The sequence below is a fragment of the Malania oleifera genome, chromosome 4 (genome assembly GCF_029873635.1).
Source record: "Malania oleifera isolate guangnan ecotype guangnan chromosome 4, ASM2987363v1, whole genome shotgun sequence".
NCBI lineage: Eukaryota > Viridiplantae > Streptophyta > Magnoliopsida > Santalales > Ximeniaceae > Malania > Malania oleifera.
In genome coordinates, this window is record NC_080420.1 from 11326262 (window position 1) to 11350337 (window position 24076).

Consider the following 24076-nt stretch of genomic DNA (forward strand, 5'->3'; position numbering starts at 1 on the left):
TATTTCTGGATTTTGTGTTTTTTGCTAGTACATTGTTCGACTTCACTACATCATGCATTGTTTTTCCTCTCCCATGCATTCCACATTCTTTCTTTTTACCCTTCACCGAGAACACTGAAGTTTTAAGTTGGGGTAGGGGTAGGCAAAAATACTATATAACACTTTTTAGTACAAAAATGACAAATTCAAAAATTTTCTGCGTGTCTCCATTTCTGCTTTTGTTTAATTAATTTCTTCAAAAAATGAATGGAACTGTGGAATGATGGAGAAGGGGATGAAACGAGGTGAAGGGTATTTTCACCCACATCCTTTTACTTCTTGGTATTTTCACACACGATGGCACCCAAATTTTCATCTTCTCCAATTTTCTAGATCTTGGGCAAAGAACAGAGAGAGGGGAAAGAATCCATTAACCATATTTTAAAAGGTAGGCGCAGGTACACGTGGCCGGACCGCTTCTGTTATAATTTCCCCACGTGAAGAATCCATTAACCATATGTAGAGAGTTTTTTTTTTTTTTTTTTTTTTAATGCAAATTGACCAGAGCATTTGGCACGCAATGGAAATTCACCTTCCAATTTCGCGTTTCGTCTCTTTCGCCCAACTATTCCCATGAACAATTAATATTTTGCGTAAAAGTCCACTCTGTGTCTGTGTCAACCAAGAAACGCGGAAGAGAGGAAGCAGTTCACACTGGCCGTGGACTCGACCAAACTTCAAAGGCAAAAAGGGTTGGGAATTTGTGATACGAGACCTTTAACTATTTGGGTCAGATTCAGACATAAACATGATTACATGAACTGAAACTTCTTACCCAATCTGCAATGAGTTCTTTCACTTCATTTGTTCTATTTCATGTTTCGCTTCTATGGCTTATCAGTCTGGCCACCGCCCAGTTGATATGCTACACCACGGGCAACTTCACCACCAACAGCACCTACGGCAAGAACCGCAACCTCCTCCTCTCTTCTCTCTCCCACAACGTCGCCAATGCCGGCGGCTTTTACAGCGCCGACGCCGGCCAAGACCCCGACAAGACCTACGCTCTGGCGCTCTGCAGAGGAGACATTTCCTCCGAAGACTGTAGGAATTGCGTCAACGTCGCGAGCCAAATCATCATAAACAATTGTACCAACCAGAAGGAAGCAATCACATGGTCAGGGGAGGGTCCTCTATGCGTCGTGCGCGGCTCGGACGGTAAAATTTTTGGATCGGTAGCGACGACTCCCACTCGCGCGTTTTACAATGTGGGGAATATCCCGACTGGATCGGAAGATAAGTTTCATGAGATTTGGGATAATTTGACGGATAGTTTAGTGATTGGGGCCTCGATGGGTTCAAAAGAGCTGAAATTCGCAACTGGGGAGGCGAAGGTCTCAGATTTTTTTGAGAGGATTTATGCGCTGATGCAGTGCACTCCGGATTTATTACAGATGGATTGCAGCGATTGTCTGCGGCAGGCGGTGATTTATTACAGAGGATGTTGCCGGAGTAACATAGGTGGGGTTGTTCTCCAACCAAGTTGTGTGTTTAGATTTGATCTGTACCCTTTCTATAATTCTACTGACAGCAGCATTACTCCGCCGCCCTCTCCTCCAGCGCCTCCCGCCAGATTTCTTCCGCCGCCGCCATCAACGAACAGCACAGTTACTACCAATGGTACGCCCAAAATGATTTCTTCTTTTCTTTGTTTGACAAACTTTTACCTTTTTTAAAAATTTATTGTGTTACGGACAAAAAAACTCTTTTTTGAAAATCTATTGTTAAGTAATCTCAGCTTTTATGTGTTTTCTTGCTAAATTAAGATTAAATCCAACTTTTGATTCATGAAGATTAGCCCACCTTTAGCCTAGGTAGGAATGCGGACCCAACAAGATGCGTTGAAATTGGCTCTAATGAAAAATATGACTATATTAGGCACTGTGTCACAAACCGCTAATTTTAACCCAATTAAAGGGCCGCATGGTACTCGTCGAGGCTCGCCCTCGACAGAGTCAACCAACAACACACATTCAATCTAGTTGACATGAACACTCGAGAGGTTTTTAAAAGCCATCATAGAGATGAAATATCAGTCCCAACAATAATGAATTCATGAAGACAAACAGCCTTCATACTCAATAACATGTGGAACTAGTTGTTATATTTAATCAACAAGACAACCACACAAGTTATCATCCGAATTATTCAACATCCAGTATAAAAATCCCTAGTGAGGGCAAGTGAAAACATCTCTCCTCTCCATTTAACGGAGGTCACACTGTCAACCCCTAACATTCTCCCCCACCCACTCTATCGATGATATCGTCGATGTATTTGTAAGAAGACTTCATACTCTTACTGTTTGTGATTTTCGTCATTGACTACATGTCTACCAGGTTATACTCTACGTGACTCATCCACGGTATGAAAGAAATACAACCATTGACTTGTAAAGAACTGAAAAGGAATACAACTCAACCCACTGTGCGAAGTAACTACTACAACTGACTAGTAAAGAACTAAAAAAGGATAAGATTCATCGATTGTGTGAAATAGGTACAACTACTAACTTGCAAAGAGGTGAAAAGGAATACTGTTGGTCCGGATATGCGTCTAGAGGGGGGTGAATAGACGTCTTTCGTGGATATACAACTTTTTCTACAATCACAAAGTTTTCTTGGCAAGAGTAAGAGTATTATATCACAGTATATATATAAAGAAAATAGCAAAAAGTGAGCAACACACGAGAGAAGGGATAAGAGAAGTTTAATGCAGCGATGTTAACGTGGTAGCACCGAGCCTACGTCCACTCCTTGAGACCAACTTAAGGATTCCCCAAATCCATTATGTAATCCTCCTTCTCGGCAGAGAAGCCTTTACAAACCATCTGCTCACAAAGAGTTTCAACAATGGTGCTCACCTAGAGTCACCTTATAATAGCTCACAAAAAACCTTTCAATACAATGAATTTGAAAGCAAGTAGATACAATGCAAAATGCTCCCTTTTGATCTGAATATCCCAATATAAACCTCACATTATTCCTTCTTTGTAAATGGTGTGTAAACAAGAGTAAATAGCAAAAGGGCAAGAGAGCACAAAGTGAAACCCTAGTATGAATGCACAATAATTGGTCTCAACAACCAAATTGCTTAACTACTCTAGAATGAATTCACAAGACTCACATTTATTGGCAAAGGACCGAGCAGTTCACTGGAGAGCCGTTGGCATTAATGGAGTAAAGACAAGTTTCAAAAAATAGTCGTTACTGTTCATTTAATGCTTCTTGTAGCCCGACACTCATCGACGAGGTCACTACTCATCGACAGGTCCCATGCTTGGCCTCATCGTCAAGACCCTGTGTTCGTCGATGAGACAACTTGTTCTGAATTTAAGGTATTCTTGGTATTTCCTCGTTAATGATTACCCTGTGTACGTTGACGAGTCTCTTGTGTCTATTCGTCAATGGGGCCTTGTGCTGGTCGAAGAGCTACCCTGTTTTAGTGTATTAAAGGAGACCCTAAATGGAATTCTAACGAGTCCAAGAGTATTTTTCGACTGAGTCAAGGTTCATACTTGCTAGAAATAATTTTATCATCTCACAAGATGTCTTGTTTTGATAAAATATGTTTTGAAAACATTTAAACAACTTGTGCAGTCTACAGTGACTCAGTATACATGTGCGGTCTCAGTGTCATTGTTTTACCCCATCATGAACTGAATGAATATGCAGTTTGTCCATCTCTTGCTGGTTACTTTTGAACAGTACCATACACAAAGGAGTTACAAAAATCAATCTTTCCTACAAGCACACACTCAACCCAAAGCTTGTGTACGCAGTGTAAGATCCATAAGTGCTTCGGTTGAGTGGTTAAGTTCCGGATGTGTCATACTGATTGTCATTTCCTCTTTGCTGGTATGATGCATGTTTGACCCTTTATGCACACTTTGGAACTGTCCTGCGTATCTAAATTGGACTGGAGAAAGGTGTTAGCACACTTAAGAACCACTAATGGGTTGTTGTCATCAAAACAAGCTGGAAAGCGGACCCTTAGCCACTAGGGCTAACATTCTCCCCCTTTTTGATGATCGCAATCCATTGTGTTCTTTTTGATAATATAATTTTCTTAGAAAATGCTCCCCCTTAAACTATGCACATTTGTTAAAACTTTTAACAATTCCTCCCCCTTAATGTGTGCATTATGTGATAATCATCTTAGTTTTGGAAATAAGGTTCAAATGAAAATTTTGGTAGTATGCCATCTATAACTTAAGCAGTTTTCCATGTTTTTAAACCTGCATCAATCTAATATATTACACAAGTAGTTCAATATTACCATTCAACACAACCAACTCAGTGTTTTCCATTCAACACAAGTGTCTTAGTACAAACAAGCATTCCAGTTATAACATCAGTCCATTCATGAGTTCAAAGTGATTATAGTGTTAGGAAACATAGTAGATGTACCTCAATTTGCATCAAAACAACAAAAGTGATGCAAGGTCATTAATATCTTCACCACAAAAGGAATCATTAGAAAGTGTCAACCTACATTAGAAATGTCAACCTATCAACTTAGATTATCAACATATGTCATTTTCTCCCCCTTTGCCATTATCAAAAAATAGGGGGTGTCAACCCTAAAGCTATTCGGGTGGACGATCGAGCTTGGGGAGGAGAGCGGCTAGGGAGTTATCGAGAGAGTCGAATCTGGCATCAAAGGCGGAAAAACAAGCATTGTTTTGAATTTCTTGGAGTGCCAGGGATGCATCGATCGAGTCAAAGCGGGCACAATTGCGCTAATCAGATTGTGCCATGGCAAACTAGAGATTATCAAGACGCTCGATAATGGGATCAACTAGTGGTGCCTCAAGTGCCGCAGCCTCACCCATAGCGGCTTCAACTTCATCGACTGGGGCCCTCCCTAGTGCTCTGGCTTTGACCTAACCGTTCGTTTCCTCGTGTTTTTCAAAGCGCATGTGATGGAGAGTTATTTCAGAATAAACATCATCCCAAGAGGGGACCATAGAGGGCAAGCCAGCGCCAACTAAACCAAAGTGCTCAAGAATGCGAGTAAGAAGTCAACCATAGGGCAAGCATCCTCCTTGCCGTTTGACACAATCCTCCATATTCTAAATAATGATAGACAAAAAATAAATCCCCCGTCCATGCCAGAAGCTAAAAATAGAAAAAATGTCACCCACGGTGACCCAATCACGCCCACCTGTTCGAGGCGAGAGGTTGTATGTGATCATGTGGTGAAGGACTCGAAATTCGATCGTGAGATCCTTACATTTTGGTTTGGCTACTTTGGAAATCTGAGGATTACCCTTGACTAGCTTTAAAGCCTCGTGGGGATGGAACCAAGCATAATGTGTGGGCCACATGGCTTTGGGGAGACCTTGTACGAGATAAAAATTGCTGAACAAGATATCGGAAAATAATTGACCTGTTAGGCGAATGAGCTTGCCTCGGATAGTGGAAAAAGCGTTGCAGCCTCAGGCTAATGGGACGAAGTTGGCATAAAATTCATGAACAAGGACGGGATAGACTAGCTTACGCAGAGAGAACAATGTGTCCCACCCAAAAGTCTTAATTTTTGGGAGTATGGTGGGGAAGTTTGCTTCATTAAACTCAAGGGAAACGATTTACCATGAATAATAGGTCTCTTGGATATGTCGGTGTGGAACCGGTAGGTGGCTTCCGATGACACAAAGCGGCGGTCCGCTTCGGCTGTAGCTTTACGTGACTACTCAGCAGAGGGATTTGAGGAGCCTTCTCCTTGCTCCGGCTGAGAGGCAATAAGGGCCCTCTTCTTTGATTGTGGAGCCATGAAGTGAGGGGAGGAGTGGAGGGTTGGCATGCCGGGAGAGCTGTGGAGGGAGATGCCGGAGGTGCACGTGTTCAAGGTGGACCCACCAAGGCTTCAGAAGGAGGAGGTGAAGGTGGAGGTGGAGGAAGAGATGCACGAAGGAGGGATAATGGAGAAGGAGAGACGGAGGAGGTCGAGAAGAAATTGGAGGGTGAGAGGAAGGCAGAAATTGTGAGGGCGAGGGTTAGGGCATGATAGATGAATAGTTAACATTCTAACTCTTAAAGTGCCCTTCCGACGCTCGTCAATGAGTGTAAATTGGACGTCAACGAGGACATGCTAAGGTCTCGTCTACGAGTAGAGTGGTCATTGACGAGGACATGTGATGTCTCGTCTACGAGTAGAATGTCGTCGTCAACGAGGACATGCTGATGTGTCGTACAAGTGTAGAGAATCCTCAGTTTTTGAGTTAAGTTCGGCCATAAATTCGAGTAAAGTTTTCACTCATTCTTTCAAAAACAAATTAGGAACGAGATATCCCTCTGAATGTTACGATAGGTTCATTGGAGTGCACATTCCTAATTCATGTCGAATTTTATTGAACCTTTCTTCATTTAAGGGTTTTGTTAAAATATCAGCTAGTTGATTTTCTGTATTTATGTATACTAATTCAATGTCCCCTTTTTGAACATGATCTCGAATAAAATGGTGCCATGTCTCGATCTTTTTGGTCCTAAAGTGTAGGCGCGGGTTTTTTAATATATTGATGGTGCTAGTATTATCACAATGAATTGGAGTACCCTTAATCAAAACTTTGAAATCCTCAAGTTGTTGCTTCATGTATAAGGCTTGAGCACAGCAGCTATCGGCTGCAATGTATTCAGCCTCGGTGGTTGAGAGAGCAACAGAAGTTTGCTTTTTGCAAAACCATGAGACAAGCGAATGTCCTAGGAAGTGACATGTTCCACTAGTGCTTTTTCTATCGATTTTGCACCCTCCATAGTCGGCATCCAAGTAGCAGGTGAGATCAAAGGGAGCATTCTTAGGGTAAAAGATTCCTAAGTCATGTGTGCTTGCTAGGTACCTAAAAATTCTCTTGACGGCTTGAAGATGTGACTCTTTGGAACATGATTGGAATCTAGCACATAAATAGACACTGAACATGATATCAGGTCTGCTAGAAGTAAGATACAACAAACTTCCAATCATCCCTCGGTAAAGCTTTTGGTCAACATTCTTCCCTTTTTCATCAGTGTCAAGTTTCATTGTGGTGCTCATAGTGGTTGCTTTAGATTTTCCCATTTCAAGACCAAATTTCTTAAACATGTCCTTGACATATTTTGCTTGATTAATAAAAATTACATGTTTCATTTGTTTTATTTGCAACCCTAGGAAGAAGGTTAATTCACCCATCATACTCATTTCAAATGTATTCTGCATGGTTTGGGCAAATTCTTTACACGAATTCTCATTTGTAGCACCAAAAATGATATCATCTACGTAAATTTATAAGACTAGCATATCCTTTTCTTTATGTTTTAAGAACAATGTAGTGTCAAATTTTCCTCTTGTGAAACCATATTCTAAGAGAAATTTTCTTAAACGTTCTTACTAAGCTCTTGGTGCTTGCTTAAGTCCGTAAAGGGCTTTTGAGAGTTTGTATACATATTCAGGATGTGTGTGACTCTCAAATCCTGGAGGTTGCTTGACATAGACTTCTTCATTTATATATCCATTTAGAAAGGCACTTTTTACGTCCATTTGAAATAGTTTGAAGTCTTTGTAACAGGCAAAGGCTAGTAACATCCTATTGGCTTCTAGTCTTGCCACAGGGGCATAAGTTTCATCATAGTCAATACCCTTTTGTTGGTTATACCCTTGTGCCACTAATCTATTTTTATTTCTTACAATATTGCCCTATTCATCTTTCTTATTCCTAAACACCCATTTTGTGCCTATTATTGTAGTGTTTTTGGGTTTAGGAACTAAATCCCATACTTTGTTTCCTTCGAATTGGTCTAGTTCTTCTTGCTTGAGATTGATCCACTTTTCATCATTTTCAGCTTCCTCAAAGTTCTTTGGTTCTAAATGGGACACGAAAACTATATGATTGCATCCACTCCTTAAGCGAGATCTAGTGCTAACTCCTTGGGATGGACTACCTATGATGAGATCAGTTGGGTGAAACCTAACAAATTTCCAAGCTCTAAGGAGTTCGTAATTTTCTTCTTCTGGTTCCCTAGACTTTTCTTAAGGTGATGATTCTTGATGATCATTTTTTATGTCTTGACATTCTTTATCTTGATCATTATTTATCTTAAGTTGCTCAAGTTCCTTTTTAATTCTAATAAAGGTGGATTGATCATCTTCTTCCATATCAATAGTTGTTTTGAGTGTTTAAGGGTCAGTTTCATCAAAAACAACGTGTGTTGATTCTTGAACATTTTGGGTTCTTTTATTAAACACCCTATAAGCTTTGCTGTTTATTGCATACCCTATAAAGATTCCTTCATCAGATTTTGAATCAAATTTTGTTAGTTGATCTCTATCATTTAATATGAAACATTTGCATCCAAAGACCTTAAAGTGTGAGATATTTGGTTTTCAACCCTTCCATATTTTGTATGGGGTTTTGCCTATTTTGGATCTAATGATGCCACGATTACTAACATAGCAGGCAATACTAACGGCTTCGGCCTAAAAATATTTTGGAAGATTATGTTCATTAAGCATTGTCCTAGCCATTTCTTGGAGTGTTCGGTTCTTTCTTTCAACTACTCCATTTTGTTATGGAGTTTTTAGTGTGGAGAAGTTGTGTGAATAGCCATTTTCGTTACAAAAGTCTTCTAATTCTTTGTTTCTAAATTCTCTTCCCTATCACTCCTAATGTGAACAATAGACATCCCTTTTTCATTTTGAATTTTTCCACAAAAATAAATGAAGGCATTGCAAGTATCACTTTTGTTTGCAAGAAAAATTACCCATGAAAACCTAGAGAAATCATAAACTATCACAAAAGCATTCAGTTTTCCACTAATACTTGCAATATCATTTCTTCCAAAAAAATCAAGATGGATCAATTCTAATGGTCTTGTGGTGGATCTCATTTTCTTGGTTTTGAAAGATGATTTAGCTTGTTTTCCATATTGGCATGCATCACATACTTTATCTTTTACATAATTATCCTTTGGTAAGTCATTCACTAGTTCCTTAGATGATAGCCTATGCAATAAATCCATGCTAGCATGGCCTAGTCTCCTATGCCATAACCAATAATTTTCATTTGTTGTAGCCAAACACCTAACAGCACAAGTTTTAATGTTATCAAACTCAATTGTGTAGATGTTAGATTCACATTTGCCTACTATTATGGTATTTCCATTCAAATCATTTATCAAGCATTGGATGGATTGGAATATAATATTTAACTCTTTATCACATAACTGACTAATACTCAATAGGTTATGTTTAAGTGTATCTACAAGAGCAACATTTTCAATAGTCAAGGATGAATTACCTATTTTACCTTTGCCGATGATTCTTCCTTTGGCATTGTCTCCAAATGTTACCAATCCTTCCTTCTTGTATGTGAGTGAGATGAATTTCCTTGCATCTCCCGTCATGTGTCTTGAGCAGCCACTATTAAGGAACCATTTGTTTCTTGTGAAGTTGGTTTTCAATCATACCTGCACACAGCACTAAGTGATTTGTTTGGGTACCCATATTGTTTTCAGTCCTACAGGATTAGTGTTCTTAATCACTCATTTAAACTTCATCGCTTTTCCTCTGTTTCCTCTGAAGGGGCAAGTAAAGCGTACATGACCCTTTTTTTTGCAATATAAGCAAAATTTATTGGCATTGTAAGGGGTTTGGTTTAGGTGTAGGGATTTTCTTTGACAAAGAGCTTCTTTTAGCAAAAAGGTTGGCAAACTGATTGATTCGGATGATGATAAGCCATACCCTAATCCTTCTTTGAAAACTCCAAATCTTTGGACTCTAGGTAGCTTATCAAAATTCTCTTTTCCATTTGTAAATTTTCAAATTATGTTATTTTGATCTTCAACCTTCTTTTTCAAATTTTTGCTTTCTTAAAGAATTTCCAAAATTTGGTTTTTCATATTTCCAACCTCTTTTTGAAAAGACTCCTTGTCATTTTTACACCTCTTAATAAGTTTTTCATTTTCAAAATTGAGAGATGCATTTTCCTCTTTTAAAGTATCACATGAGCAAATTTGCTTTTGCTTACATCTTGCATGAGTTTCTTCTAAAAGCTTGTTTTTTTCTTTATAGTAGCTATCAATTCAATATAAAGTTTCCTACAGTTTTCTTTTAATTCTTCATATGATGGAAGGTATTCATCATTAGAATTTACCTCATTGTGTTCATCCGCCATAAAGCAGAAGTTTGCAACTTCTTCGATTTCTTCATTAGTTGAGGTTCTATCTAGCTCATCCCATCCGATTGCGTTCATGGCTTTAAACTTATTTTTGTCTCCTTACTAATTGTTGCCTTTGTTTTTGAAGAGTAGGCAGTCAATCATACGGTGCCCAATCTTTTTGCAGTTATAGCACCTTATGCTTGATTTTCCTTTTTCCTTTTGTTTGCCTCCTCGTTTGTTCATCAAGAAATTTTTGAATCTTCTTGTGAGAAGAGCAACTTCATCATCGTCGTCATTTTCTTCTTCTTCCACGAGCTCCTTTTATTTTCCAACTTTTAGGGCAATTCCGGTTGCCTTTTTCAGTGCCTCAACTTCTGTGGTAGTGTTTTTCTTTTTGATCTCATAGGTCATAAGAGACCCAATTAGCTTGTCGAGAGTTATCTTTGATAGGTCCTTTGCCTCCTCAATTGCAGTGGACTTTGCATGCCAAGATTTTGGTAGAGAGCGAAGGACTTTCTGCACATTATCTTCCATAGAATATTCCCTACGAAGGGCTTTCAATTCATTCGTAATATGTGTAAAGCGAGTAAACATAGCAGTAATTGACTCACCCTCTTCCATTTTAAACATTTCGTATTCTTAAACTAACATATAAATTTTTGATTTTTTTACCTGAGTTGTTCCTTCATACGGTACCTGAAGCTTCTCCCACATCTCCTTCGTCGTGTTGCATCCACAGATTCGGTTGTATTCTTCATCGTTTACAACACAATAAAGAAAGTTTTTTGTCTTGGAATTTAGTTGTGCTAGCTTTGCATCAGCCTTGAGAAGTTTCCCAATCGGTATGTCATCACCTTCCTCATTCTTGAAAATGTAGTCTCCTTTGGTGATGACATTCCACATTCGGTAGTCATAAGCTTGGATGAAGATTGACATCCGATCTTTCCATGCTGGATAGTTAATTCCGCAGAACTTGGGAGGACGGTCCACGGATTGACCTTGGGCAAACATATTCGTCATTTGATCTTTGCGCCTAGAAATTACTCCGAACGTCTAGCAATTGGCGCTCTAATACCACTTGTTGGTCCGAATATGCGTCTAAAGGGGGGGTGAATAGACGTCTTTCACGGATATACAACTTTTTCTTCAATCACAAAGCTTTCTTGGCAAGAGTAAGGATATTACATCACACTATATATATATATATATATATATATATATATATATATATATATATATAAAGCAAATAGTAAAAAGTGTGCAACACAAGAGAGAAGGGATAAGAGAAGCTTAACGCAGCGATGTTAACGTGGTTCGGCACCAAGCCTACGTCCACGCCTTGAGACCAACTCAAGGATTCCCCAAATCCACTATGTAACCCTCCTTCCCAACGGAGAAGCCTTTACAAACCAGTTGCTCACAAAGAGCTTTAATAATGGTGCTCACTTAGAGTCACCTTATAATGGCTCACAAAGAACCTTCCAATATAATGAATTTGAAAGCAAGTAGATACAATGTAGAATGCTTCCTTTTTGAGTTGAATATCCCAATATAAACCTCACACTATTCCCTCTTTGCAAATGGTGTGTAAATAAGAGTAAAAAGCAAGAGGGCAAGAGAGCACAAAGTGAAACCCTAGTATGAATGCACAATAATTGTTCTCAACAACCAAATTGCTTGACTACTCTAGAATGAATTCACAAGACTCACATTTATTGGCAAAGGACCGAGCAGCTCGCTGGAGAGCCGTTGGCATTAATGGAGTAAAGACAATTTTGAAAAAATAGTCGTTACTATTCATTTAATGTCGCCTGCAGGCCGACACTCGTCTACGGGTCCCATGCTTGGCCTCGTTGTTGAGACCCTGTGTTCGTCAACGAGACAGCTTGTTCTGAATTTAAGGTCTTCTCTGTATTTCCTCGTAGAAGATTCCCCTGTGTACGTCGACGACTCTCTCGTGTGTATTCATCGGCTCATCGATGAGCTACCCTGATTTAGTGTATTAAAGGAAACCTTAAATGGAATTCTAACAAGTCCAAGGGTGTTTTTCGACTGAGTCAAGGTTCATACTTGCTAGAAATAATTTTACCATCTTACAAGATGTCTTGTTTTGATAAAATATGTTTTGAAAACATTTATACATCTTGTGCAGTCTACGGTAACTCAGTATGCATGTGCGGTCTCAGTTTCAATGTTTTACCCTATCATGAACTAAATGCATATGCAATTTGTCCATCTCTTGTTGGTTACTTTTGAATGGTACCATACACGAAGGAGTTACAAAAATTAATCTTTCCTACAAACACACACACAATCCAAAGCTTGTGTACGCAGTGTAAGATCCATAAGTGCTTCGGTTGAGTGGTTGAGTTCCGGATGTGTCATATGTTGGGCTTTATTGATTGTCATTTCCTCTTTGCCAGTATGATGCATGTTTAACCCTTTATGCTCGCTTTGGAACTGTCCTGTGTACTTGAACTGGACTGAAGAAAGGTGTTAGCACACTTAAGAACCACTAATGGGTTGTTGCCATAAAAAAAAAAAAAAGCTGGAAAGAGGACCCTTAGCCACTAAGGCTAACAAATACAACTCATTTACTCTGTAAGGTACCTAAAACTATTGACTTTGTAAAGGCTTCGATAGGACATGACTCATCTATTCCAGTTGATTGTCTTTTGGGTATTGAAATCTACCGAAACTCTCATTGTAGCATCGTTCAAGTCATCATAGGCTTGCAATTATCTATCATAACTTGGTCAGAACGTGCAGCGTTCTCCCTGCCTACCCCTTTGCATGCATTTGGCGTGTCACCCTACCTACTTTCCTAAGTACTTGGCGGGAACCATTATCCTTTCTCTGCCATACCAACATAAGCATGCATCATCTACCTTGCCAACCATTTAGCACTTGGTGTGACACCCTATCTACTTTCCTAGGCGCTTGGTGTGAACCATTACTCCTTCTCTGCCATGTTGACTTAGAGAGCGTGCAGCATTCACATTGCCTTCTCTTTTGCAATTTTGCATAACACCCTACCTACTTTCATGGGTGTTTTGGTGTGAACCATTACCTTCTCTTTATAGTCTTACTGGAAGTCCTCTGCCCACTTACCCAACAAATTGTCATAGACTCTTTTGCATTCTTTGTATGCGCAACATAAGAATGATCTCAACTAACTCCCATAGGGCGGCCTCAAGCTCTATTGGCACAAACCCATGGGATTCTTGATTGCATCTCACCTCGGTCTTTCAGCCTATTCAAGGCTTCTGATAGAACAATATTCTCTAACAGACCTCACGCTCTATTGGTCTGTTTCCCATAGGGAGACCTCAAGCTTTATTGGCACTACCCCTTTGGGATCATGATTGGCATCACGCTGGCAATGTAATTCAACCTACTCAAGGCAACAACTCAATACTCTTCGATAGACCTCAAGCTCTATTGGTCTACTTCTTGTAGGGAGGGCTCAATCTCTATTGGCACTACCCCTTAGGATGGTGGATGACATCACACACACGATGTGTTTCGGCCTACTCAAGGCTTCCAATTGCTCAATATTCTCGGGCAAACCTCAAGCTCTATTGGTATGCTTCCCTTAGGGAGGCCTCAAGTTCTATCAGCACTACCCTTTGGGATAATAGATGGCATCACGCCCTCAATAAGTTTCGGACTGCTCAATCCTCCTTTCGAATACCACAAGCTTTGTTTGTCTTTCTCCTTCACGAGATAGGAGATGGCATCATGCCCTCCATGTATTTCAACCTGTTCTCGAGGCTTTCAACTACTCCATAACAGGGATTCTTATACATGGAATGACTTAAGTTCCACAATTCTATTTTCAAAATCAACTTTCTCTTTGGCTGCCTCCTCTCAATTGGCATGCCTTTCTCTTTAGTCGTCCCTTGTCTTACATGCTTCCACAATTTTTTATTATGCAAAATTTTAAATTCTCATTTTACAACTCAGGATGTTCACACCTACCGGGCTCACACAAACCATGCTTTGATACCAACTGTCACAGACCGCCAATTTGAACCCAGTTAATGAGGCGCGTGGCACTCGTCGAGGCTCACCCTCAACAGAGTCAGCCAACAACACACATTCAATCCAGATGACATGAACACTGGAGAGGTTTTCAAAAATCATCATAGGCTCGAAATATCAGTTCCAATAATAATGAATTCATGAAGACAAGTGACCTTCATTTTCGATGACATGTGGAACTAGTTGTTATATTCAATCTGTTGTTTTTTGTCCCACATTGGTAGAATAGTTTACATTGGTATAAAAAGTTGTTTTAAATTTTTTTCTTTATTTATCCCACATTGGCGAGAAGTGTTTTTTGGACTTGAAGTTAAAGCTACATAAATAGCTCAACTCTCCATTCGTTAAACACACCTCAAAGTTGTACTTTGTCAAGAAGTAGTGGATTGATCGTCGGCGCCCAAGGACGTAAGTAATTCTATACCGAACCTCATTAATTTCTTGTCTTGTTCTTTTTACTGTTTTTATTACTAGTTTCTACATTGCTTTAGTTTCTTATATATTCAATAGCGTTAGTTGTAGTGTTGGTGTTTGGCACAAGTGGGGTGTTTGACACTACAATTGGTATCATAGTTAGGTTGAATAGTGTGGACACGGAGGTATTCCTCTGTTAGGATCCTTGATTTCACGTTTGATGCCTAAGAAAGACCTTGTCTAAGCGAGTGCTCATAGACCATTGTGGCTCAGTCGCTCCTTGGAGATCAGCCTGGTCAAAGTGAAATTTCATAAGATAAAATAGAGTAGACAGAGTTGGTACGTACTATTCATCCTAGATCTTTTGCTTTGTTGGTTGCTATTGAATATATAGAAAATGGCAGAAACTAGTGCAATGGTAAAAGAAACTCTATCCACACAAACTCCAACCCCTTCGGCTTCGAAATCATCGTCAAAGACAATAGCTAATGCTCGGTTTGAGGTGAAGAAATTTGATGGTACCAATAATTTTGGCATGTGACAATGTGAGGTGATGGACATCCTATATCAGCAAGAATTGGTTATTGCTTTGGATGATAAACCAGTAGATATGGATGACAGAGATTGGGAAAAGATCAATTGTCAGGCATGTGGTACCATCGTATATGTCTCATTAAAAATCAGAAATATTGTGTTATGAGGGAGACATCAGCAAAGAAATTGTGGAAGACATTGGAAGATACATTTATGACCAATAATATGGAAAATCGGCTCTATTTGAAAATGAAATTGTTTTGCTTCCAATATCAACCAGGAATTTTGATTAATGACCACATAAATGCTTTCAATAAATTTTTGGCCGATTTGTTAAATTTGGATGAAAAGGTGAAAGATGAGGATAAAGTCATATTGTTACTGAACTCTCTCCCTGATGATTATGAACATCTGTCCACCACTTTATTATATGGGAAAGATAAAGTTACTTTTAATGTTGTTTGTACTGCATTGATTAGCTTTGAATGCAGAAAGAAGGATCAGAGAGTACATAAGGAAACAGTAGAAGTACTAACAATAAGGGGACGTTCTCAGAGTCGTAAGCTAGGAAAGAGGAGTAAATCTCATGGGAGGAGTAAATCTCATGGGAGACCTGCTAAAGATGAATGCACTTTTTGTCGTGAGAGAGGGCATTGGAAGAAAAATTGCCCTAAATTATAGCAGAAGAATAAGGGTAAAGCACATTCTAATGTCAATATTGCCAATGATGATGGAAGTAAGTCAGATTTTTTTCTTGTTGGAACATCTTCGTCACATTATTTGGGTGAGTGGGTTTTGGATTCTGGCTGTTCCTATCACATGTGTCCCAATAGGGAATAGTTTTATAATTTTGAAGAATTTGATGAGAGGGTTGTTTTTATGGGAAATAACAATACCTATAAAACAACTGGAATAGGATCAATACAGTTGAAGTATCAAGATGGAACTACTAAAACATTGACTAACGTTAGGTATGTTTCAAACCTAAAGAAAAACTTGATTTCATTGGGTGTCTTGGAATCTAAAAGGTTCACTATCACATTGAAAGATGGAACCTTAAAGATTAAATCAGGTGCATTGGTGGTGATGAAAGGAATAAGGAAAAATAACTTGTATTATTTACAAGGTAGTACAGTTATTGGCTCAGTAGCTGTTCTTTCTGAGAAAGATGCAGGTTCAGATACAACTAGGTTATGGCATATGCGATTAGCACATGCAGGAGAAAAAATTTTGCAACAATTAGCTAAGTGAGGTTTGTTGAAGGGTGCAAAGGTGTGCAAACTTGAATTTTGTGAGCATTGTATTTTGGAAAAACAGACTAGAGTGAAATTTGGCACTGCAATCCACCAAACTGAAGTTATTTTAGACTATATCCATACAAATGTATGGGGGCCCACAAAACGGCTTCATTGGGTGGTATGCATTATTTTGTCACTTTTTTTGATGATTTTTTCAGAAGAGTTTGAAGCATAAAAATGAAGTGTGTGATATTTTCCTTAAGTGGAAAAAATTAGTTGAAACTCAAACTAGCAGAAAGATTAAATGGTTTAGAATAGATAATGGTGATGAATACAAAAGTGACCCATTTATAAAGGTTTGTCAGGATGAAGGTATTGCCCGATACTTCATAGTTAGAGATACACCACAGCAGAATGGGGTGGTAGAGCACATGAATCGGACTTTGCTGGAGAAAGTTTAATGTATGTTGTCTAATGCTGGGTTAGACAAAAGGTTTTGGGTTGAAACTGTTAGATATGTGTGTCATCTCATCAACTGTACCATCATCTGCAATAAAGGGAAAAACACCCTATGAGGTATGGTCTGGAAAGTCTGCTAGTGATTATAATTCTTTACATGTATTTGGTACTATGGTTTATTATCATGTTAATGAATCTAAGTTTGATCCACGAGTCAAGAAAGTAATATTCTTGGGGATAAGTGCAGGAGTCAAAGGATACCGTCTTTGGTGTCTTGAGACGAAAAAAATGATTTTAAGCAGGGATGTGACTTTTGATGAACTTGCGATGATGAAGAAAACAATACGCAAGGAGTCACCAATTGAAGAAAAGACTAGTGGTACTCAACAACAAATGGAGGTTGAGACAATTTTGGGAAACCCAGTGAAAAATGAGACTACACAAGGTAACTCTCCAGTTACCATGAGGAATAGTGTACAAGAAGAGGAGATTTTAATTTGAGAATCTTCGCAGCAATAAGAATCAATTGTTTCTCAAAGGCCAAGACGAGAAATTCGAAAACCTGCTCGGTATACTGATATGGTGGCCTATGCACTTCCAGTTGTGGAGGATAAGTTCCTTACACTTTCAAAGAAGCAATGAGGAACTCTAAATCAGACAAGTGGAAAAGAGCGATGGATGAAGAAATGCAGTCTCTTCATCAGAATCAAACTTGGGAGCTAGCCCAGCTACCCAAGGGTAAGAAAGTAATTGGTTGCAAATGGGTTTATGTAAAGAAAGAAGGATTTCCAGATGCTAATAATGCTCGCTTCAAAGCCAGATTGGTAGATAAGGGTTACGCACAGAAGGAAGGCATTGATTATGATGAGGTATTTTCTCTAGTTGTTAAACATTCTTCCATTCGAATTTTGTTGATTTTGGTGGCACAATTTGATCTTGAACTAGTTCAGCTCGATGTAAAAACTGCATTTTTACATGGTGATTTGGAAGAGGAAGTCTATATGACTTAGCCAGATGGATTTTAGGTTGCTAGAAAAGAAAATTGGGTATGTAAACTGGGTAAATTATTGTATGGTTTAAAACAGTCTCCAAGACGGTGGTACAAATGATTTCATCAGTTTATAATGGGTCAGAAGTACATCAGAAATAAACATGATCATTGTGTTTATTTTCGCAGACTACAAAATGAATCTTTTATATATTTACTCTTGTATGTTGATGATATGTTGATAGCTTCAAAGAACAGGGAAGAAATCTACAAGTTGAAAAGTCAGTTAAATCAAGAGTTTGAGATGAAAGATCTTGGTGGAGCAAAGAAGATACTTGGCATGGAAATTTGCGGAGACAGAATGAGCGGAAGAGTTAGTTTGTCTCAAAAACAGTATTTGAAGAAGGTAGTACAGAGTTTTGGCATGTCTGCGCAGTCAAAACCAGTAAGCACTCCTTTTGCTTCTTATTTCAAACTTAGTGCAGCTTTTTCTCCTAAATCTGACGAGGAACGTAAGTATATGTCACAAGTTCCTTATACAAGTATTGTTGGTAGTCTGATGTATGCAATGGTTTGTACTAGACCTGATATTTCACAAACTGTTAGTATGGTGAGCAGATATATGCATAATCTGGGTAAAGGACGTTAGCAAGCTGTGAAATGGATTTTGAGATATATTATGAATACAATTGATGTTGGTATAGTATTTGAGAAAAATAATACTATTGAACAACGGGTTGTTGGATATGTGGATTCTGATTTTACAGGTGATCTGAATAAACGCCAATCAACTACTAGATATGTTTTTACATTTGCTAATAGTCCAGTGAGTTGGAGGTCTACCTTACAGCCTACCATTGCCTTGTCTACAACAGAAGTAGAGTATATGACAGCTTCAAAGGCTGTTAAGGAAACTATTTGGTTGCAGGGTTTACTTGAAAATTTCGGAGTTGTTCAGAAGCACATTGTTGTGTTTTGTAATAGCCAGAGTGCTATTCATTTGGCAAAAAACCAAGTCTATCATGCACGAACGAAGCACATCGATGTTCGGTTTCATTTTATGCGGAATATTATTGATGGAGGTAAGATACTTCTTCAGAAGATTGCTACAGTTGAAAATCTCGCAGATATGCTGACCAAGATTGTGACAACAATCAAGTTCAAACATTGTTTAGACTTGATCAATATCCTACAAGTTTGAATATTTTTGGAAGGCGCTGATGATGTGGAACTCCAGAAAATGTTGGTCACTGAAAAATTTGTTGAATTTATCGTCAAGGTAGATATATGTTGTTTTTTGTCCCACATTGGAAGGATAGTTTTACATTGGTATAAAAAGTTATTTTGAATTTTTTTTCTTTGTTTATCCCACATTGGTGGGAAGTGTTTTTTGGACTTGAGGTTTAAGTTATACAAAGAGCTCAACTCTCCATTTGTTAAACACACCTCAAAGTTGTACTTTGTCAAGAAGTAGTGGATTGATCGTCGGCGCCCGAGAACGTAGGTAATACCGAACCTCGTTAATTTCTTGACTTGTTTTTTTTACTGTTATTATTATTAGTTTCTACATTACTTTAGTTTCTTATATATTCAATAGCATTAGTTGTAATATTGGTGTTTGGCACAAGTGGGGTGCCCAGCACAACACAATCAACAAGACTAATCTCTAAGGCTCTTCCTAAACTGCTTTAGATGCATCTTTCTCATTTCCTGCTGTCCTTGCTTGGGAAGCTTGCTCTACTATCTGAACTTATACTAGCTTGTGAGTTTGATGTTGTCATGTTACCCACCGGTCTTGTTTACGTGTGATGAGCTAGTCCTTTGAAACTTAGAAAACACAAAGGAAAAGAAACAGTAATATTAAGTATCAAACTTGTCTAGTTTGGTTATTAAAACAGACCAGAAAGAACTAAAATACACAGTAAATCAATCAAAAATATTTTTATTTTGCATGACATTAACCTTTTATTTTTATTAAGTTTTCACTATATTTGAATAAATTTCCTTTCTTAGTAACATTTGAGAAAGAAAGAAAATAAAATGGAAATTCTTTTGACGCGATAAACAAAGCCAAAGAAATGATAACCAATTAGTGCGAGTATGGTATTCCAATCAAAATTTAGAAATTCCGTTGATACTATGTAACGATCCAAGTAGGAAAGTCCACCTAAGGGAGCCAGTGAATAAAACTAAGCCATTGGCCAAAAACCATTTGGCAATGGACCTTAGCTTCAGTCAGATTCAACATATGGTACTTTGAAATCATTTTGGCTGATGCAGGCAAAGGAAGCAGCATATCTCGAACTGTCGTTATTATTGTTTCTACAGCAATCGCATCTGGACTTATTGCACTAGCTTCAATAGCTTTTGCCCTTTTTCAAATGAGGAAGCCGAAGGAGAATGTTGAAGGTAAGTTGAATGCAATAAACAAGAAGGTTGTAAAAAACTTAGATTTGTTCATTGGATGGGCTTCCTGCATCCATGTAAACTCATCCTATACTATCAATATGTTGAGGTGAAGCCATGCAGTTTTGGAGGTTGGAGCAAATTTCCTAAGGAGGTTTTCCTTCTGATGGAAATACTGCTTCTGGAACTCAGCTTCATTCATATTCTCTTTGACGTGTATTTAGTTTTGTACAGATGAGGATGCAGTGGAGAGTTCGGATTCCTTGAAATTCAGCTTATGCACAGTAAGAACTGCAACAAATGACTTTTCTGATGCTAATAAGCTTGGACAAGGTGGATTTGGTTCAGTCTACAAGGTAATCTAACATTCTCTTCCACTATTAAAAATACAAAGATGGGCAATTTATGATCATGCAGAGATGAAATTAGTCCATCTGGACAAAGTGAAGATAATCATCATCTACAATGACCAAAAAGAAACCTAACATAAATTTAATCAATAAAAACTTATAATTCTTTTATATTAACTAACCACGGAGAATGTAAAACTTATATAAATGCCCCATTATGAAAAATGGATTCATTCTGCATTGTCTAAACAAAATCTTCACATTTTCAACTTCTACGGAACAACTAAATGCCGCATTGATCTTCTAAATTTTATCATATTCAGAGCATTTGTCTGCAAGGCATGTGTGGAAGTGTGTGTGTGTGTGCATGATGGAACATAAAGAATTAGCATGAAATATCTTTTCTTACTTTATAATGAAAATTGATTTCCAGGGCAAGCTTTCAAATGGACAAGATATTGCTGTTAAAAGGCTTGCTCAGCATTCTGCGCGAGGTGAACAAGAATTCAAGAATGAGGTTGTGCTACTGGCTAGGCTACAGCATAGGAATCTCGTAAGGCTCCTAGGTTTTTGCTTTGAAGGAAGAGAGAGGCTTCTTATTTACGAGTACATGCCCAATGGAAGCCTTGATCACTTTATTTTTGGTATTGCTTTGTTTCTCATCTTTATTGTTATTACTACTATTTGGATCAAAGAAAAAATCATGGTACAGAAAAACAACTAAAGAATGAGAAGCAACAGCATCAACATGCCCTACATCCCACGAACACGTCAGAAAAAAAACAATAACCCCGTCTTTCAGATCCCTAAATTTCTCACTCTACACATTAAGCACAACATGAGGCCCACAAAAAAGACAAAATTTGAGATCCTAGAACCGGAGAAGTGCTCTAGAACCCTCGGCAGGTTACTAGGTGAGTGAGTAGTGGTACTTAATCTAAGACATGATCGGAATAAGGGGAAGGAAACTAGTGGTCTGGCAACAAAGAAAAATTAGATACCTCAGTAAATCAAAGAGAGAAGCACTTTAATTAACAGGGTGAATGGTCAAGATAATAAATAGTGAAGCATGTGTGAGACTGAATTAGACATGAATATGGAAGGTTGAATTTGAGTTAGTTAAAATAACTTGAGCTTAAATTTTAATTGATTGTTGGATACATGTAAGCCATTTACAACTCATTTCAATGTTTTTGTGGCTGGATGGGTCATCACAGTTGGTATCACAGCTGGATCCCTTTGAGTAGATTTTTGGCTCATGAAAGGGCCAGCAGGAAACTGAGAAGACTAGGAGACTCTGAAATCAAAGAAGTGGCAAGTAAACTGGTATCGTTTCTATCGGGGCAGTGTTAGGCAGTAATGTAATATGCGGCAACGAGCAACCTCTAGGCTAGATTGGGATGTTATCAAAATGGGGAGAAGGAAAGGGGTAGGCGAACTAAAGTATGCAGTGGAATGGAGAAACACCTCAACAAGGTAAAGTCAAGTTAGTGCAATAAATGGGAAATCACATGAAAAGGCATCCGCATTGGTGTAGGGGGGAACAGGTAGACGTAACTTAAATTTTTTGGTTCAATTGTTAAACACTAACACATACGCAAGTTACGACTTCTTTTCTGCTTGTGAGGCGGGATGGGTCCTTCAAAAAAAAGGCCAGAAGCAATTTCTGAACAAACCAAAGCAGGGGGATTTTTATCTTGCTAAAGAAGACTAATAATAACCACCAACCAGCCATCTCGAACTTCTTCAAAACGCTAGAGACCTAGACTTAAAAATGCAACTTTAAGCGGCAATATCAAACACCTTGCGTAGAGACAAACAGCTCCAGCCCAGCCCAGAAATAAGCACAACCACAGTTGGTCCAATACACTTTTTTCACATAAAATGCAAAACCATTGTTCTCAAAAGTATGATTCACTTCATTAAGAGTTCAAAGTTAAATCATTTATCTGAACAAATATGCAGATCCAGCCAAATGTAGGCAGTTGAACTGGGAAAGACGCTACACAATCATATGTGGCATTGCTCAAGGAATTCTTTATCTTCATGAAGATTCTCCTCTCAGGATAATTCACCATGATCTCAAAGCAGGCAATGTGCTATTAGATGGAGGGATGAACCCTAAAATTGCAGATTTTGGCATGGCAAGGCTGTTTTTGGTTGGTGTAAGTAAAGGCAATACTAAAAGAATTGCTGGGACATTGTAAGTACAAGTACTAGCACCTATCATATATCCTTCTTCTCATAGTTGTAGACACAAATATCTGCAACCATGTGTCTTTAATCAGATCTTCATGTGCTCAATTGATTCAAAAAACAAAACCATTCTAATTAATGGCACTATGCAGTGGTTATATGCCTCCAGAATATCTGAAATACGGACAATTCTCTATGAAGACCGATGTTTTCAGTTTCGGTGTCTTAATTCTAGAGATTATAAGTGGCAAGAACAACAGTTCTTTTCACAATTCTGAGCATGTGGAGCACATGTTAAACTATGTAAGTATGAAAGTTTACAGGTTTATTTTCAATTTCCTTAAGAAACGGGTTGGAAAAAGTTGTTTTGTTTAATGGATTCCTCGGCTTCTTTCAGGTATGGAAAAATTGGAGAGAAGGGACATTTTCAAACATAGAGGACAAAGCTATGCCTAAAGGCTCAACGAGTGAAGTACTGAGGTGCATTCATATTGGGTTACTGTGTGTACAAGAGAATGCAGCCCGCAGACCCACCATGGCCTCTGTTGTCCTTATGCTCAATTCTCACTCTACGAGTTTGCCAGCACCTTCTAAACCTGCATTCTTACTGCATAATAGAGTGGGAGCAGAAGTGCCCTTGGTAGGCCAGAATTCAAGGTTTACAGATTCTGATCAGTCCACAAATCCATCAAAACGTATTTCAGTGAATGAGGCTTCAATTACTGAGCCATACCCTCGCTAAGATTTGAGTGCATTAGAGTTCCTTTTAGGATTAATCATTGTCTAAAACAAGTTAAATTTCAAGCAAGAACACTCTATATAATGGTGGGTTTTCAATTTTCATCACTTTAAACCACCATTACCATTACCATAGTTGCAGCAGACTCAGAAAACTTTGATTTGTAGCTAATATGAAATTATGGAACTTAGTACATGTTATTAGAGAAATATTCACTTTCCATTTAGAGCAATATATACTTTTCATTTCTTTCAATTCTCTCATGTATATATAAACCCTTGTAATCCTTGTATTATGTGTGAATCAAATAGAGAAAAATTAACTTTTCTCCAAATTTAACATGGTATCAGAGCCAGGTTCAAAACCTAATTTTTTCTTTCTTTTCCCTAATCTTCGTCGTAGCCTCTCGCTCGTTTCTGAACGCCTGCATTAGCCTCCCATGCATTAGCCTCCCACCGCCCTTCCTTGCTGCAGTCTCCTGCTTGTTTGCTCAAGCTTTTCGTCTCTCTACAGCAGACAGCAGCGAACGACCCTGCT

General features: G+C 38.5%; 1 protein-coding gene across 2 annotated transcripts; it reads left to right on the forward strand.

The window, feature by feature from the left end:
- The first annotated feature begins 751 nt into the window (after positions 1-751).
- On the forward strand, positions 752-23794 carry LOC131153231 (cysteine-rich receptor-like protein kinase 44). Of its 2 annotated transcripts, XM_058105403.1 has the most exons (8): positions 762-1500; positions 1600-1659; positions 20129-20257; positions 20489-20610; positions 21038-21248; positions 22570-22807; positions 22953-23103; positions 23198-23794. In XM_058105403.1, exons 1-8 carry the CDS (start codon positions 825-827, stop codon positions 23540-23542), a joined length of 1932 nt encoding a protein of 643 aa, XP_057961386.1. In that variant the 5' UTR covers positions 762-824; the 3' UTR covers positions 23543-23794. The 2 variants fall into 2 exon arrangements, with proteins under 2 accessions (XP_057961385.1, XP_057961386.1); XM_058105402.1 differs by having other exon boundaries at positions 752-1659.
- The last annotated feature ends 282 nt before the right edge of the window (positions 23795-24076 follow it).